The sequence below is a fragment of the Carcharhinus amblyrhynchos genome, chromosome 1 (genome assembly GCF_965287045.1).
Source record: "Carcharhinus amblyrhynchos chromosome 1, sCarAmb.v2.hapA, whole genome shotgun sequence".
NCBI lineage: Eukaryota > Metazoa > Chordata > Chondrichthyes > Carcharhiniformes > Carcharhinidae > Carcharhinus > Carcharhinus amblyrhynchos.
This window is the reverse complement of record NC_137324.1, coordinates 175,203,264-175,220,161: the sequence shown is the minus strand read 5'-3', so window position 1 is coordinate 175,220,161 and position 16,898 is coordinate 175,203,264. Positions and strand designations below refer to the sequence as shown.

Below are 16,898 nucleotides of genomic sequence, written 5' to 3'. Positions count from 1 at the left end.
AACATTCTCACTTGATTTATAAGGTCGACACATAACCAGTGCCTAAATGCACTATCCACGCAAACAGGTTGGCCAAAGTTTAGCACAAAAAAATTAACCCTTTTCTATTAGTGCACTGCATACCCGTACAAGACCTGAATCAGGTCCCATGAAGGTTAGGATGCACAGAGCAGATTAAAATGAACCAACCACAACTCGAGCTCACTGCTGTAGCAACATCAGTTATGGGCTCTATCACAAATGACTGGTGAGCCTAGTGGAGTGGTTGGGTGGTAGAAGTGAACAAATGAACATATGGCAAAACCTCCACTTCACATTAGCCACCATCGCGTTCTCCTTTTAACACAACTCCAGATTCTCCCTCACTGTGGCCAAGGCATTTTGATTCATGTGCAGAAGTGGCACGGATGGTCTAACCTCTCCCTTACTGTAAAAGGTGCTGTGAGAAAAAGTTTAAAAAAATCTTTTTGATCAAATTATGAACTGTTCAGCAGTGCTACACATTTTCCCCTCCCAAGGTTCACTCCCTGGTTTATAGAGCTAGTACAGTATCATTAAAAGGTGATGGTACAAACACACATTGACACATCCCACCACCAGTGTGCAGAGACAGAACCAGCCCACTTCCGTTCGTTCCAGTGCCTGGAATCATACGTCATGGCATATAAATAAAACACATCTTCGCCAATGATTTCTCAAGTACATGAATGAGAATTTCAGCTCATCTTACAAAACGGTGATCCCAAAGTAGAGACAAAAGATACACCAGCAACACTTTTAAGCATTATCGTGACACTGCATAACTTGAAATAACTGAGAAAGCTGATGACATTGGACAATTGTGTTGAGAGAGTAAAGAATATGAACCCCCCCCCCCAAACGCACCACCACACCCCGCCCACCTGCACCCCCCCGCCCACCCCACAACCACACTTGGCCATCTCAAGACATAATATGGGCCCCGTCAGCCCAATGGTTCAGTAATATTTGAGTTTATTGAGTAATATTAACAAGAGTTACGTCATTTTGAGCCACGCTCCTTAATTGCTCACTCTGGGCAATATGGCTATCCTGTAACCCAGTTAATCAAACTACTCCGATACAGCAGATGAGACCCAAAGCGTGCCATTCCATTGAAAAAAAAAGTCACGTCAAGAATAAAAAATGAATTTCCTGGCTAAGTTGTCTTTTTGCCCAAGTAGAAGGATTCTATCCCAATTGCTCCTCTGGTTACACAAAGCCAATGGCATCAACCTGAAGAATATTTAACCTGTACATCCTTGTGTTAAGAATTAAAATACACTACAAGCTCGCGTCATACATTTCTTTAAAAAAAACTCAGAACCATGTAGATTGCACATCAGCATTAAGCAGAAACGTGTCAAGCCATCAGGAACGTGGCCACCCCAGTGGATAAACATGGGTGTACAGGTGCCATCTCTCTGCCTGCCACTCGTGACTAGGCGCTGCCCCATGACACAAGCAAAGCAAGAGCAGCCAAGGTTTCAACTGCCGAGAGAAAGGGGGAAACGTAAAGAAGAGACCTTATTTCTCCGTGGCCGCATAGTCTCAGCTGGAGCAATTTTCCTGGACTGGCAACAACTGGTGGCTGTTGGCACTGCAACGCGCTAAACGCGACAGTGTCACTGCCCTTTTCTATACGTCCGTCAACACAACATGGAGCCAAATGCTGCCTGAGCATCAAAGGAATAAATCTGAAAACTCCCCCTCCACTCCCAATGCCAGTATTGCTGTACCCTCAACCAGCACAACTGGGCACTTTAGCTTCATTACAGGACCAGACAAAATATCTTTCAGCTGCCCATTCCCTAAAACATACTCAGCGCACTTCACCAAACGGAAATCCACAAAACAGCCAACCGTAGCAGTCAGATCATCTACCCCTCATGACAACAGGTGTCTTGATCAATAACTCATCAGAGAAGTTGGGGGGAGGATGAAAACGCTATCCAGTTGCATGCACTCAGCCATCTCAAGACCTCCTCACCTCCTCCCAGAAAATTCCAAACAAATTTAATGATGTAACAGGAGTAAGGTTGTTTTAAACCAAGCTCCATTGCCCAGTAACAAGTGAACTCCCCCGTTCATAACATGGGTCTCGGCGTAGCTCAGAGGTAAAGTTGAGATTTTTGCTTTTCTTTAAGCAAGAAAAGCTCAGGTTCCAGACAACCCCTGGTTTATTCCACAGAGGTACAGAAGTACCTGGTCCAGTTTGCCCTTGTGGTCGGTCGCATATCCAGCTAAAAAGTGTTTACCCCACGAGAAATGGCAAGAATGCCCGCAATTCCATTTTCACGTCTGGAATTCTCCTTTCTCCTTTAAATCCCTCCCATCCAAAAGACCTCCCGTCCTGGCTCTCAAAATTCAGGTTATCAGCAGAATGCTACTTCAGTAGCCCCTGTCACTCCCATGCCTCTAAAGAGATGCTAATTTAAGACAAGCTAACTTTGTTTGGAAGTCCAGCTGACCTGGAAAAGTAATTACCAGTTAATTTGTGGCACTCGATCTCACGCCACACTCTTCCAGTTTACGGTTGAATAAAACAAACAATTCCCGGATTCCCAGACAGCCTGGTAGTGGCATTATTCCCAATCACCGTCATGACTTGCATAACAAGATACCATTTAATTACACCACTAAAGACGTTTCGCAAGACGTACATCACTATTGCATTAAACCCTTGCAGCACCCGGGACAGTTTCCCTTGATTTATTTTTCTTTTGAAGTTATGTGTATTCCCACAGAGATCAAATCAAGGTTATGTCATCCATCACCCAACTTGTGAATGAAACACTAATTCCCTTCATAGGCTTCTGTCGAATTCCATCACACTCATTCTCAAGACCATAACCAATGGCTCATGTGTGACTAAACTCATTTCTTCCAAAGGAAATTTATGGTCGTAAGGACGTCAGATGCGTAAACGCTACTCAATGTAATGGAATAGGACCAGATAAATTCCGAACCTATTAAAGGCATGAATTCAAGATAGACAAGCTATTCAGTGCGATTTCATACTTTTCCAAATATATCAGTGTAATTAATAAGTGTTGTTGGACACCGAGTTGGATCATTTTACCTACACCATCGCATGGGGCCTTCAGAGCAATTGGAATTATTTATGCAAATTTTGAATTAAGTGGAGTTATCGTGTTTGAAGGCCACTGTGTTTCCCCACAAATATTACACAACAGGGTCATTAAAAGATTCAAGATTGGTTACTGAATGCAGTCCCTAAGGGGGCAAAATGCGATATCTTCACAACACTGGCCACCAACCACCCAAGTATTCCCAGTTAAAGATCTACATAAGAGCCCAAAACCAAAATAGATTCAGAAACCTCGCACCAATTCCTTTCCCCTCCAAACCCCAAATGACTAAGTTACGGTTCTGATGCCTTTCACAGCAACAACAAAAAAAAGAGCAAATTATTTGTTTGTTTTTCATCTCTTCGATATGTCCTCTTCAATACTCCTCTTCCTGGCATCTCGTCAACGTGATTTAGATGTTAACTGTATGGGCGTGTTTCTTGCACAGTAGCTTGTCCTTCTTGGAGAAGAAGGTTTGGCCTTCCAAATTAGCACAACACACCTGGAATTAAATGGAAATAAATGAATGATGCAAAAAAAATGCCTATTAGAAAACTTGAGGCCTATTTTAACACACGGTGCCACAGTGGTTGGCACTGCTGCCTCTCAGTGCCAGGAATCGGGTTTGATTCCCGGTTTGGGTCACTGTTTGTGTGGTGTTTGCATATTCTTCCTGTATCTGTGTAGGATTCATCCGGGTGCTCCGGTTTCCTCCCACAGGTCCAAAGATGTGTAGTTAGGTGAATTGGTGATGCTAAATTGCTGTTTAGTGTCAGGGGGACGAGCTAGGATAAATGCATGGGGTTATGGGGATTGTGGTTGGTGCAGACTCAATGGGCTGAATGGCCTCCTTCTGCACTGTAGGATTCTATGAATGGGCTGGGGAAATATGACTGTTAATGGAGTCTACTTAAATCCTCTTCCCAATTACTCATATTTCCTCCTGAGGCTAAGGAGATCAAGGGATATGGGGGGAGGGTGGGGAGAAAGAAATCAGGGTATTGAATTTGATTAGTCATGATCAAAATGAATGGTGGAGCAGGCTCGAAGGGCCAAATGGCCTACTCCTGCTTCTAGCTTCTATCTCCATGTTCTAATCGTGCCCTCTGCCTTTGTCCCATCCATGAAGCCCTTCTCACTCTTTTTCACTGCAATCACTTCCACCTATTCCCTCGCTCCATCCTTATGCTCCTAACTCTTTGCCGTATAGGCACTCCCTCATTCCCAGGTGAGGGCAGGTGGTTAAGGGTCAGGGGACAATATACTTCCGTCCTCTCCATCTCTGTTCAACATTCAACGCAACTTAAAAAAAAAATCTCAAATTAGAAGAAGGAAAGGCACGATCTGTCTACCTTTCTCCACATCGGGCTCTCATCTCAGAGATGTTAGTAAGAAGTTATGCTGTGCAGACGTAGTGACTTTTACTCGCAAGAAATTAGTACAAAATGCAAAATTCTCCTCTCTTACTCAGCTTAATACATTCTCTGAAAATTACAGAAAGCATATCAAATACACCCCGGTATGTAACCTGTACGCAACAAAGCGGAGAATTTCTTTACTCAGAAGTCATTTGAACACTTGTCGGGTAAGCTAGGTTACGTAAAGGAATTTGCATGGCAAGGACGGACGTCGGAATTTACAGCACGCAAAACGCAACGAAAGGAACGAGCAGAGAGAGCAGGGGTTCTGCGGACGGGAGGCACATGCAGACACAAGGTTCTCTTAACAAGGAAACCAGGCATCACGTGTCTGTAGCTTTGCTTTACTCACTGCGCAGACAAAACAGGTATCATGCCAAGTGTGGCCCAGCGCTTGAAGGAATTTATCACCAGCTTCAATAGGAAAGTCACAGCCTCGGCAGCTAGTGCCAAATAAATTATAATAATCTGTGGAAAGAGAAAAAAAAAACGAATACGGATTAATTCCACAGCCCATTTGTCTGAGGAGTGTTTTAATGTGCATCGAGATATGATGTCATGCAAATAGAACTTGACAGAGTACAGCTGCTGGGGCAACACATTAGCACAATATTACTGAAGGCTCTCGACTAAAATCTCTCCCGTCACAGCTTCAACAATGCTTGATTTTCCAATACATCAGTTAAACCGTTGGCGTTTAACTCTGAATGGTTTCATGAGGCAGCCACTTGGGTGGGCTGTGCTGCCACAGACCCACAAAACAGGGGATACCCAGCATGTAGAATCCCTACGGGTGGCACTGCTGCCTCACAGCGCCAGGGACCCAGGTTCGATTCCCAGCCTTGGGTCACTGTCTGCGTGGGGTATGCACGTTCTCCCCGTGTCAGCGTGGGTTTCTTCCGGGTGCTCCGGTTTCCTCCCACAGACTGCAAGAAGTGCTGGTTAGGGTGCATTGACCCGAACAGGCACTGGATTGTGGGGAATTTCACAGTAACTTCCTTGCAGTGTTAATGTAAGCCTTACTTGCAACTAATAAATTTTAACTTCACTTGTACAGTGCAGGAGGCCATTCAGTCTGCACCAACCACAATTCCACCCAGGCCCTATTCCCAGGCAGCATAGCAGCACAGTGGTTAGCACTGCTGCCTCACAGCTCCAGGAACTGGGGTTCGATTCCTGGCTTGGGTCACTATCTGCGTAGAGTTTATACATTCTCCTCGTGTCTGCGTGGGTTTCCTCCGGGTGCTCCGATTTCCTCCCACAGTCCAAAGATGTGCGAGTTAGGTGGATTGGCCATGATAAACTGCCCATTAGTGTCAGGGGGATTAGCAGGGTAAATATATGGGGTTACTCGAGCTCGAGTGGGATCGTTGTCGGGGCAGGCTTGATGGGCCAAATGGCCTTCTTCTGCACCGTGGAGAATCTATGATTCTAGTAATCTCACATATTTACCCTGCTAATCCCCCCGACACTAGTGGTCAATCAACCCAACTCACGCATCTTTGGACGGTGGGGGGAAACCAAAGCACCAGAAGGAAACCCATGCAGACACGGGGAGAATGTGCAGACTCTACACAGACAGTGGCCCGAGGCCGGAATTGAACTCAGGCCCCTGGCACTGTGAGGCAGCAGTGCTAACCACCGTGCCGCCCCTGCAGTGCGCACCATGGAAATAACCTTCCCGTGCAACATCGTAAGGATTGAGCATTCACCTTTCTCACAGTAAGGATCCCCGTCTTCCATGTGGAAAATATTGTTGCGAATGGGCTGCATGCAAGCCACGCACACAAAGCAGTTAACATGCCAGGTCTGCTTCAAGGCATTAATAATTTCCTGTGAGGCCAGAAAAAAAAAACACACACAAGAGTGAGAGGGGGAACGATCAAGTCCGCAGGACCTTATTCACATTGCAAGAGGAAGGGAAGCTGGGCACAGTCTCTTACCCAAAACACCAGCACCATAATAGAAAGAAAATAATAAAACAATCTTGCACAAGTGATGAATAAAATCTGCAAGGGGACCAGTTTCACCCAATGTGCAAGCTTTTCTTTTTGCAATTTTACACAATAAAATAGATACAAAAACACATTTTTGTAAACCATAAAATTTGCTCTCAAAATGCCCTGGTGTAACTAATCACCACATTCTGATGGGGGAATCATTGGCCTGAAAGGTTAATTCTGTTTCCCTCTCCACAGCTGCTGCCCAGCCGGCTGAGTATTTCCTGTTTCAATTTCAGATTTCCCGAATCCACAGCATTTCGCTTCTGTTGTAACAATCATGCCGGTTTCAACTCTGCGACCCAAACCACAACTGCAGTCGAGGTTTTTATTTCATTCATTGGGCGTCGCTGGGAAGGCCAGCCCGTTCCCTAACTACCCTGGGAAGGTGGCAGCAGGCATTCTCCGTGAACCGATGCGGTCTGTTTGGTGTACTTTCATCTGATATCATGAACCTTTCATCGTTACAGAATCCCTGTGGTGCAGAAGGAGGCCATTTGGTCCATCCAGTCTGTACTGATCACAATCCCACCCAGGCCCTATTCCCGCAACCCTGCGTATTTACCTCACTACTCCCCTGACGCTGAGACAATTTAGCATGGCCAATGCACCTAACCAGCACGTCTTTCAGAATGTGGGAGGAAACCGGAGCACCCGGAGGAAACCCACACCGACACCGGGCGGGGGCGGGGAGGGAGCGAGCGAGCGGAAACGAACGTGCACACTCCACACAGACAGTGACCGAGGCCAGAACTGAACCTGGAGCCCTGGCGCTGTGAGGCTGCAGTGCTAACCACTGTGCCACCATGCCGCCCAAATGGTACTTTCTGAAGTTCCATTCTAGCAGGGGTGGCACAGTGGTTAGCACTGCTGCCTCGCAGCACCAGGGACCCGGGTTCGATTCTCAGCTTGGGTTACTGTCTGTGTGGAGTTTGCACATTCTCCTTGTGTCTGCATGGGTTTCCTCCGGGTGCTCCGGTTTCCTCCCACAGTCCAAAGATGTGCGGGTTAGGTGGATTGGCCATGCTAAATTGTCCCTTAGCATCAGGAGGACTAGCTAGGTTAAATGCATGGTGTTACGGGGATAGAGCTTGGGTGGGATTGTGGTCAGTGCAGTGGGCTGAATGGCCTCCTTCTGCACTGTAGGATTGTATGATTCAAAATGTGCCGTTTAAGTTGTCAAATGTAGTCCATTAAATGGTACAATGGAATTGTAGGATTCCATAAATCTCAGCCACGCGACAGACAGATGCAAAGGGAGGGGAGTTACAGCGTTGACCAGATGTTAATTACTTCCCAGCACAGCGGAAAATCTAAATCAGCAGTGACACCATCCTGGTTCACTGTTTGTGTATTGAACAAGTGATTGCACATGCAAAGGACTGTTTTGTGTGCATGAGTCTAGTGAAGAAATGGCACATCGTGAGGTCTTCAAAGAGATTGAAGTTTCAATATGAAAAGGGATGGGGGAAAGATATGAAAGGACAGCTCTATGCTGACAACGTAGGAATATAGAATGAATGCAATGAGTCAACCTGAATACGTGAATTATTTAGGTTTTGGTAATGACTGGTTCATTCAAGGTGGTGTCTTGGGTTGTAGTTTCAGTATTACTGGTTCCCTGCGGTTAGCATCTCAAAATTACTCACCCCCAAGATTTTCCTCTGGCATCGGGCACAGTCAGGGGCAAAGAACTGCTCGTAGCACTTCTCACAGTACACAGACCCCTTCTCTTCCACAAATCCAATGTGGGCGAGCGACAGGTTACAATAGGCGCAGGTAAACTCTTCAGGGTGCCAGGAACGACCCATCGCCACAAGGAAGGGGCCTCTGCGGGAACAAACAATACGCAGTCACGTCACAAACGGAAAACGCCTTATCCAAACCATCAAAACGGAAACTGGCAGCAACCTTTGTGGTTTCGTACAGGTGAAAGGCCAAGCAGGAACTTCTGTGCCAGTCTCTTGGCTTCAGCTTTCGCAAGTAGGAAGGAAACTATCGTTTTATTTTCAAAAAGAAAGCCACTCGCCCAACAGAAGTTCCATCATCGGAAATACAGGCGCAAATCCGGTTCGCGTGAGGATTTGAGGTCAGTCCAATGAGAGACACAGACTGCTGAAACTATGGTGCACAGGTCACAAACTCTCACCCAGCAGGCAGGATATACCTCAAAGATAACACAAAGACAAAACTACTCGGGCCAGCTTGATGGCCTGGAAAAAGGGGAACGAAATATCCTCACCAGTGGACTTCAAACCTAAACTATTAGGTTGAAGGACATTAGGAGAGTTGAGGAGAAGGCACAACAGGGCTAAAAAGACGATTCTTTAAAACAGAGATGAGGAGGAATTTTTTCAGCCACAGAGTGGTGAATCTGTGGAACTCTTTGCCGCAGAAGGCTATAGAGACCAGGTCATTGAGTGTCTTTAAGACAGAGATAGATAGGTTCCTGATTAATAAGGGGATCAGGAAGGGAAAAGGCAGGAGAATGGGGATGAGAAAAATCTCAGCCACGATTGAATGGCAGAGCAGACTCGATGGGCCGAGTGGCCTAATTCTGCTCCTCTGCTTTTCAGCCCGGGGGGATGGCTTGCATAAACCTTTGGCACAGTGATTAGCACTGCTGCCTCACAGTGCCAGGCACCCAGGTTCAATTCCAGCCTTGGGTCACTGTCTGTGTAGACTTTGCACGTTCTCCCCGTGTCTGTGTGGGTTTCCTCCGGGTGCTCCAATTTCTTATTGGCCATGTTAAATTGACCCCTTAGCGTCAGGGGGACTAGCAAGGGTAAATGCACGGGGGTTACGGGGATGGGACCTGCGTGAGGTTGTGGTCAGCGCAGACTCAATGGACTGAATGACCTCCTTCTGCATTGCTGGGATTCTATGATTTTAAAATGCAATGGAATATGGCCCCGATATGCCCTAACTTGCAAACTGCATTCTCAGCTGACAGAGACACGATGGGCTGAATGGCCAGCTTTACTGCATGACACATTTTGCTCACAGGAATCAGGGCAGGTCCATCGAGCCTCTTATGCTATTCAATTACATCAATGGCCAATGAGCAGTGAGCCCAGTCTACCTATCTTGGCTCCTTAACCCTAGATACTCACAACAAACAAAAAGAAAACAATTTAACCTTCATAGTATCCCTACAGTGCAGAAAGAGACCATTCGGCCCATCGAGTTTGCACCGACAACAATCCCATCCAGGCCCTATCCCCTGCTAATCTCTCTAATAATAGGGTCAATGTAACATGGCCAATCAATCTAACCTGCACACCTTTCAGGCTGCGGGAGGAAACTGGAGCACCCGCAGGAAACCCGAGCAGACACAGGGAGAAGGTGCAGACTCCGCACAGAGAGTTACACAAGCCAGGAATCAAACACAGGTCACTGGCGCTGAAAGGCAGCAGTGCTACCCACTGTGTCCCTATGCAACCCAAATTCACAGCCAAACTGCATGTGTGTGCATGTTTTGGGGGGGAGGGGGGTAAGGGGACGTGGGGGGAAGAGAGAGAGAGAGAGAGAGAGAACCAGAGAGAGAGAGAGAGAGGGAGAGAAGCAGAGAGAGAGAGAGAGAAGCAGAGAGAGAGAGAGAGAGAGAGAAGCGGAGAGAGAGAGAGAGAGAGAAGCGGAGAGAGAGAGAGAAGCAGAGAGAAGCGGAGAGAGAGAGAGAAGCAGAGAGAAGCGGAGAGAGAGAGAGAGAAGCAGAGAGAAGCGGAGAGAGAGAGAGAAGCAGAGAGAGAAAGAGAGAAAAAAGAGGACAGAGAGAAAAGAGGAGAGACAGAAAGAAAAGAGGAGAGAGAGAGAGACAGAAAGAAAAGAGAGAGAGAGAGAGAAAAAGAGAGAGAATTCCTGATTTTAACTGCATGGTTTCGTATACTTCTAGCTGCATTAGTCCTGACACTCGAAGGCTATCACCTTTTTACAGATATAAACAATAATCAACCAAGGTTAGTGTCAGACATTTCATTTCACAGCAGCAATCATTATATCGAAATTAAATTGAAAACCAGTGTATCTACACATCACTGCACACTACTGCAAGACAACACATACTTTAGATGCGGGGAACACAGAACTGGTTTGCCATTACAATGAGGAGAGGACAGGTTGAAGGAAGAGTCATGGAACGAGCCAAACATGCTCCACACTTGTTATACCGAGATCATGTTCAGGAAGCCATTATCTGACACAAATGCTCATTTCAGATATTAATTAGCCTGTAGTGCTCCGACAAAAGGCTAATCTGTTAACCGTTCAGCTGAGCGAGCCATCTTAAACACCTCATCCATTATTCAACACGCACTCCAGCGAGTGACATATCTGCCAGTGTCAACATTTGTGCAAGATTCCAATGAACTGTCATTTCGGGACATTCCCCCCACCCCCACTCCTGAAAACAGCACCTCACTTTATTCCCGCTCTTTTATAAAGATATTACAAAAAGAAACCTGCCTGCTCTGCCCCCACGGCTCACACCGACCGTGTTATGGAATGGGCAGCGTCCTACAGGGGGTGGGTCAATTGGTTTACACGGCAGGTGGACTGCAGATTTTGGGGCTTGCCCACCCCATGTAATATGGGAGTAAGCTGGAAGGTGGTGGTTGGGTTGGCACCCCACCACTGAAAACAAACCCGGTTGGGGCACATATACTATCGCGCTAAGATGAAGTTGCGCGGGTGTTGCTAGACCCGACTGCATAATTTTTTGTTTTGTTCATTCGTGGGACATGTGTTGCTGTGGCTCTGGAGTCACATGTAGGCCAGACTGGGTAAGGATGGCAGATTTCCTTCCCTAAAGGGCATTAGTCAGCACGGTGGCAACAGCGGATGGCACCGCTGCCTCACAGCGCCAGAGGCCTGGGTTCGATTCCTGGCTAGGGTCACCATCTGTACGGAATCTACACGTCCTCTCCATGTCTGTGTAGGTTTCCTCCGGGTGCTCCGGTTTCCTTCCACAGTCCAAAAGACGTGCTGGTTAGGCGCACTGGCCGTACTAACTCCCCCCTCAGTGTACCCAAACAGGCGCCAGAATGTGGCAACTAGGGGATTTTCATGGTCACTTCATTGCAGTATTAATGTAAGCCGACTTGTGACACTAATAAATAAATTAAATATAGTGAACCTGATGGATTTTTCCTGACAATGCACAATGGTTTCATGGTCATCAATAGATTCTTAATTCCAGATATCTTTTGTTGAATTCAAACTCCACCATCTACCATAGCAGGATTTGAACCCGAGTCCCAGAACTTCAGCTGATTTTCTGGATTAATAGTCTAGCGATAACCATTTGGCCATCACCTCCCCACAATTTAGGGGCAATGGGCCTTCAGTCCAAAAGACGTACTGGTTAGGCGCATTGGCCATGCTAAATTCTCCTTCAGTGTACCCGAACAGGCGCTGGAGTGTAGCCACTGGGGCATTTTCACAGTAACCGCACTGGAGTGTTAATGCAAGCCTACTTGTGACACTAATAAGTAAACTTTAAACGGATGCAGAACAGTCAGTCTCCCCCCCACCCCCTCCTCCCTCAGTAATGCAGCGACCTAATCCTGACCTGACCTCCCACCTTGCGACAAGCTCCTCCTGACCTCCGCGCTTATCTCAGCTGCCCGCATATCTGCCCACAATGCGGGCCCTTATGTACGACCGACGGCTCACCGCGGTTGCAAACCAGTCAGGTGGATTCATTAGCGTTGTATTGTTACTAAAGAGGAAAAGCTCTCTTGCGCCAGGTAGGATCAGCTTCCCAGCTCTTTCACATCCACTGTAGTCCCATTCGGGGGGGGTGGGGGAAGCATCCGGAAACCAGAGCAGGCAACTGCTGTCAACAGATGGGCAGATTAACCAGCTGCAGCAGGAATTTAATAAATGTCTGAATAACAGCGTGCACACCACTGGGATTCTAATTCCCGTGCACACTGTTTTAAAGAGAGAGATATATCGGAGGAATGCATTTTTGCGTCTGGGATTGCAATTTGTGTTACTGGCTAACTTGCCTTTTATGAAGCAGGTGTAAAATGAAATGTTATTTGAAACTCCTCTGCGTTGCCGAAAGAATAGTGGGCAGAAGGGATCTGCTGTAATTACGCTCAAACAGCCCGTGTGAGATCTGACTGCTCTACTTTCAGGCAGGGAGTGACAGGGGATATTTATTAACCCAGAGAAGAGGCAGCTTTGTCTAACTGACAGCGCGTTGTATTAATTACACAAATCCATAATGATATCGGACTTGTGGACAGACCAATGCCAAACGGAACTTAAACAGCTTTCTCGGGTATAGTGGGGGAGGGTGTGTGTGTGTGTGTGTGTGTGTGTGTGTCTCTCTCGTGATCAGAACATGTTTAGGATTGACACCAGGGCTGTTGTGAGACATAGAAACAAGCAAGGGGCAATGCCCCCATTACAACAGCAAAGGCTAATTTCACACGAATAGGCCCCTGAATTGCAAGAGGGAAAGGAGATGGTAAGGGCGTCGGTCCTCATTGCCAACAACCAACTTCCACAACGCTCAACGCAACTGTCAAAGAACCACACCTCAAAGTTTCACTTGGTAGCCTTCCAATTTATCAGCAGCGAATGAGGCCATTCGGTTCATTGAGTCCATACTAGCCCTCTGTCAAGTAATCTAATCAGTCCCGTTCCTCTAGCCCCGTAAAGTTTATTTCTCTCAAGTGCAGAGCCAATTTCCTTTGGAAGTCACTTCCACATTATAGAGTCAAAGAGCTTTACAGCACTAGAGGCCCTTCAGCCCTTCATGTCTGTCCTGGCCACCAAGAACCTATTCTAATCCCATTTTCCAGCACTTGATCCAGAGCCTTGTATTCTATGGCATTGCAAGTGCTCATCTAAGTGCTTCTTAAATGTTGAGGGTTCCTGCTTCTAGCAGCCTTTCAATCAGTGAGTTCCAGATTCCCACCACCTTGTGGGCAAAAGGGCTTTTCCTCAAATTCCCTCTAAATCTCCGGTCCCTGAATTTAAATCTGTGCCCCCTGGTTATTGATCCCTCTACTAAAGGGGGAAAGATTCCTTTGGATCTAGCCTATCTGTTTCCACCTCCCTTGTAGATAGCGAGTTCCAGGTCATCGCTGCTTGCCAATCGATGGCCGAGTCAGCAAACAGGAAGAGTACAGTGTCCTATTGGGAAATGCAAATGCATTGTGCAGAGTTATGGAAATAGGGGGGGTGGGGGGGAGTGGGCCAGGGTGGGCTGCTTTTGCAGAGAGTCAACGTGGACTCAATGGGCCGAATGGTTGCAAATGGATCTTTGCAGGGTGGCTGGGGGTAAATGGGTGGACTATTGTGTACAGCTGGTATTACTAGTCAGTTTTCCTGTTGTAACCATCCATTCAAACAGCTGTGGATTGGGTCAGGTGAAGAGAGAACAAAAAGCAGAAAGCACTTATCCTCAGAACCCATGTAGAACCATCGAATACCTACACTGCAGAAAGAGGCCATTCAGCCCATTGAATTCACACTGACTCTCCACAAAAGCAGCCCACCCCTCCATCCTATCTCCATAACCCCGCACATTTAACATGACTAATCCATTAACATTGCCACGAAGTTACTGTGAAAATCTCCTAGTCGCCACACTCTGACGCCTGTTTAGGTACAACGAGGGAGAATTTGACATAGCCAATGCACCTTAACCAGCACTTCTTTTGCAATGTGGGAGGAAGCTGAAGCACCCGGAGGAAACCCACGCAGATACGGGAAGAACGTGCAGACTCCACACAAACAGTGACCCAAGCTGTGAATTGGACCCAGGTCATCTGGTGCTGGTAAGACAACAGGGTTAACCACTGTGCCACACTACACATCTTTGGACTGTGGCAGCAAACTTCAGCACCTGGAGGAAACCCACACAGACATGGGGAGAATGTGCAGACTCCACACACACACACCCGAGGATGGAATTGAACCGGTGTCCCTGGCGCTGTGAGGTGGCAGTGCTGACCACTGTGCCACCATGCTGACCTCATGTGTCAAATCTTGTTTGATAACACTTCTGCGATGTACCTTGAGATGGTTTGCTCCAGTAATGTGGGCTCGAAGCAACTATTATTTATATTTTTTGATACAATATTCATTCAATAAAGAGAGTCAGTTTTGCTGGCTTGCCTCGTACGGGCGGCACAGTGGTTAGCACTGCTGCCTCACAGCACCAAGGACCCAGGTTCGATTCCCAGCATCGGGTCACCATCTGCGTGGAGACCGCACATTCTCCCCGTGTCTGCATGGGTTTCCTCCGGGTGCTCCGGTTTCCTCCCACAGTCAGAAAGACGCAAGGGTTAGGTGCATTGAGCCAAACAGGCGTTGGACTGTGGTGACTAGGGGAATTTCACAGTGACTTCATTGCAGTGTTAATGCAAGCCTTACTTGTGACTAATAAACAAACTTTACCTGATGATGGAGTTGCAGTGAGCACACATGGGGGTCCTGTTGCCAGCAGGGATATGCTCAGCCATCTGAACCAGTGTATTATCTTCTTGCTGCTCCGGTTTGCTCATAGTGGTGCCAGATACCTTTGGGTTGGACACCCAGCCTGGCTGACTGGACGGGGAAACCTGCGCAGTTGGCAGTGATGTTTTGGAGAAACTGTTTGCTGCCGGTAGACACAAACAAAATTATTTCATCCAGAACAAAAAACAGCTTCAGACAAACCAGAGTTATTGAATAAAATAGAATCGCTACCGTGCAGAAGGAGGCCATTCAGCCCATCGAGGTCTTCACCTACTCTCTGAAAGAGCATCATATCCCGGCCACCATCCTATCTCCACAGCTCCATGCATTTAGCATGTCTAACCTGCACATCATTGGACTGTGGGAGGAAACTGGAGCACCCGCAGGAAACCCAAGCAGACACGGGGAGGACATGCAGGCTCCGCACAGACAGTGACATAAGAACATAAACATAAGAACATAAGAAATAGGAGCAGGAGTAGTGACCCGGGAATCGAACTCGGGTCCCTGGTACTGTGAGTAAGCAGTGCTAACCACGGTGCCGCCCTACACATCTTTGGACCACGGGAGGAAACCCACGTAGACATGGGGAGAACATGCAGAGTCTACACAGACAGTCACCCGAGGCTGGAATTGAACCCAGGTTCCTGGAGCTGAGAGGCAGCAGTGCTAACCACTGTGCCACCTAATATGCACGTATATAACAAATTGCTAAATTGAGCCTTAGTGTCAGGGGATTAGCAGGGTGTGGGGTTATGGGAATAGGGCCTGGGTGGGATTGTGGTCAGGTGGGAATGGCCTCCTGCACTGTAGGGATTCTATATGCTAATCTATTTAATCTGGAATGCTAAAATCTAAATGCTGTGTTAAATTTGAATGAAAGAAGAGCCGAATTTATTATTTAATGTTATATTTTGTACTGTGCAAACACTGGATGCAGGAAGGCAGGAGGGCTGAAGAGCCTAATTTTTAAAAGCAGAATTACTGGGACAAAGTTCCAGGGAACGGAGGCAGGTTGTTTAACAGGCCACTCAGTGCTCCGGGGCAGTCTCCCAACCATATCCAACAGGCTGTCCTCTCTTGAGGAGAGATCAAGTAAAATGGGTTTATTCTCTCTGGAATCCAACAAAAAAAGAAGCGATCTCGTTGAAATGAATAAATACGATAGGAATATAAGCGAGGAATGCTCAGCAGGTCTGGCAGCATCTGAAGGGGGAGAAAGAGAGCTAATACTTCAGCTCGTTAACCTTCCATCTGTCACCTCCAAAGCCTTCAAATGCGATGCCCAGAACGGGACACAAAATACTCCAGTTGAGACCAAACCAGCATTTCATACAAGTGACTCATGGAGAGGAAAGTGGGGGAATGATAGACCACGTGATTATCAAAAGACTGAACAGAAAACTTGGGACAATTCATTGTTGGGCAATGAGAGAAGCGGACCTTCCTCGGGCGGCACGCTGGTACAGCGGTTAGCACGCTTGCCTCACAGCGTCAGGGACTCGGGTTCAATTCCCGGCTTGGGTCACTGTCTGTGCGGAGTCTGAACGTTCTCCCTGTGTCAGTGTGCATTTTCTCTGGGTGCCCCAGTTTCCTCCCACAGTCTGAAAGACATGCTGGTCAGCGTGCTAAATTCTCCCTCAGTGTTACCCGAACAGACACCATGCTGTGGCAACTAAGGGATTTTCACAGGAACTTCATTGCAGTGTTAAGGCAAGCCGACTTGTGACACTAATAAACAAATAAACATCCCTCAACGTGTTCTCGTTTCTCAAACACGAGTTTTGGAAGAGGGTGGGGGGAAAGTGGAAGAGAGTCAAAAACTGGCTGGCGGTTATGCCCCAAACCCAGGTTCCCCTCTATGACCATGCAGCAGAAACACTATTGGTGTTTAG

At 47.2% G+C, this 16,898-nt stretch overlaps 1 protein-coding gene across 2 annotated transcripts in view; it reads right to left on the bottom strand.

Annotated features, from left to right (window-relative positions):
• Positions 1 to 1,331: 1,331 nt before the first annotated feature.
• Positions 1,332 to 16,898, bottom strand: part of LOC145347804 (PDZ and LIM domain protein 5-like) — a 200,138-nt gene continuing 184,571 nt past the window's right edge. For both annotated transcript variants that reach the window (XM_080195659.1, XM_080195649.1), the window contains 5 exons: positions 14,944 to 15,145; positions 8,178 to 8,358; positions 6,241 to 6,361; positions 4,881 to 4,996; positions 1,332 to 3,612 (listed from right to left, as the gene is read on the bottom strand). In XM_080195659.1, coding sequence (XP_080051785.1) covers positions 3,523 to 3,612; positions 4,881 to 4,996; positions 6,241 to 6,361; positions 8,178 to 8,358; positions 14,944 to 15,145 — 710 coding nt within the window. In that variant the 3' untranslated portion in view covers positions 1,332 to 3,522. The remainder of the gene's footprint in view (positions 3,613 to 4,880; positions 4,997 to 6,240; positions 6,362 to 8,177; positions 8,359 to 14,943; positions 15,146 to 16,898) is intronic.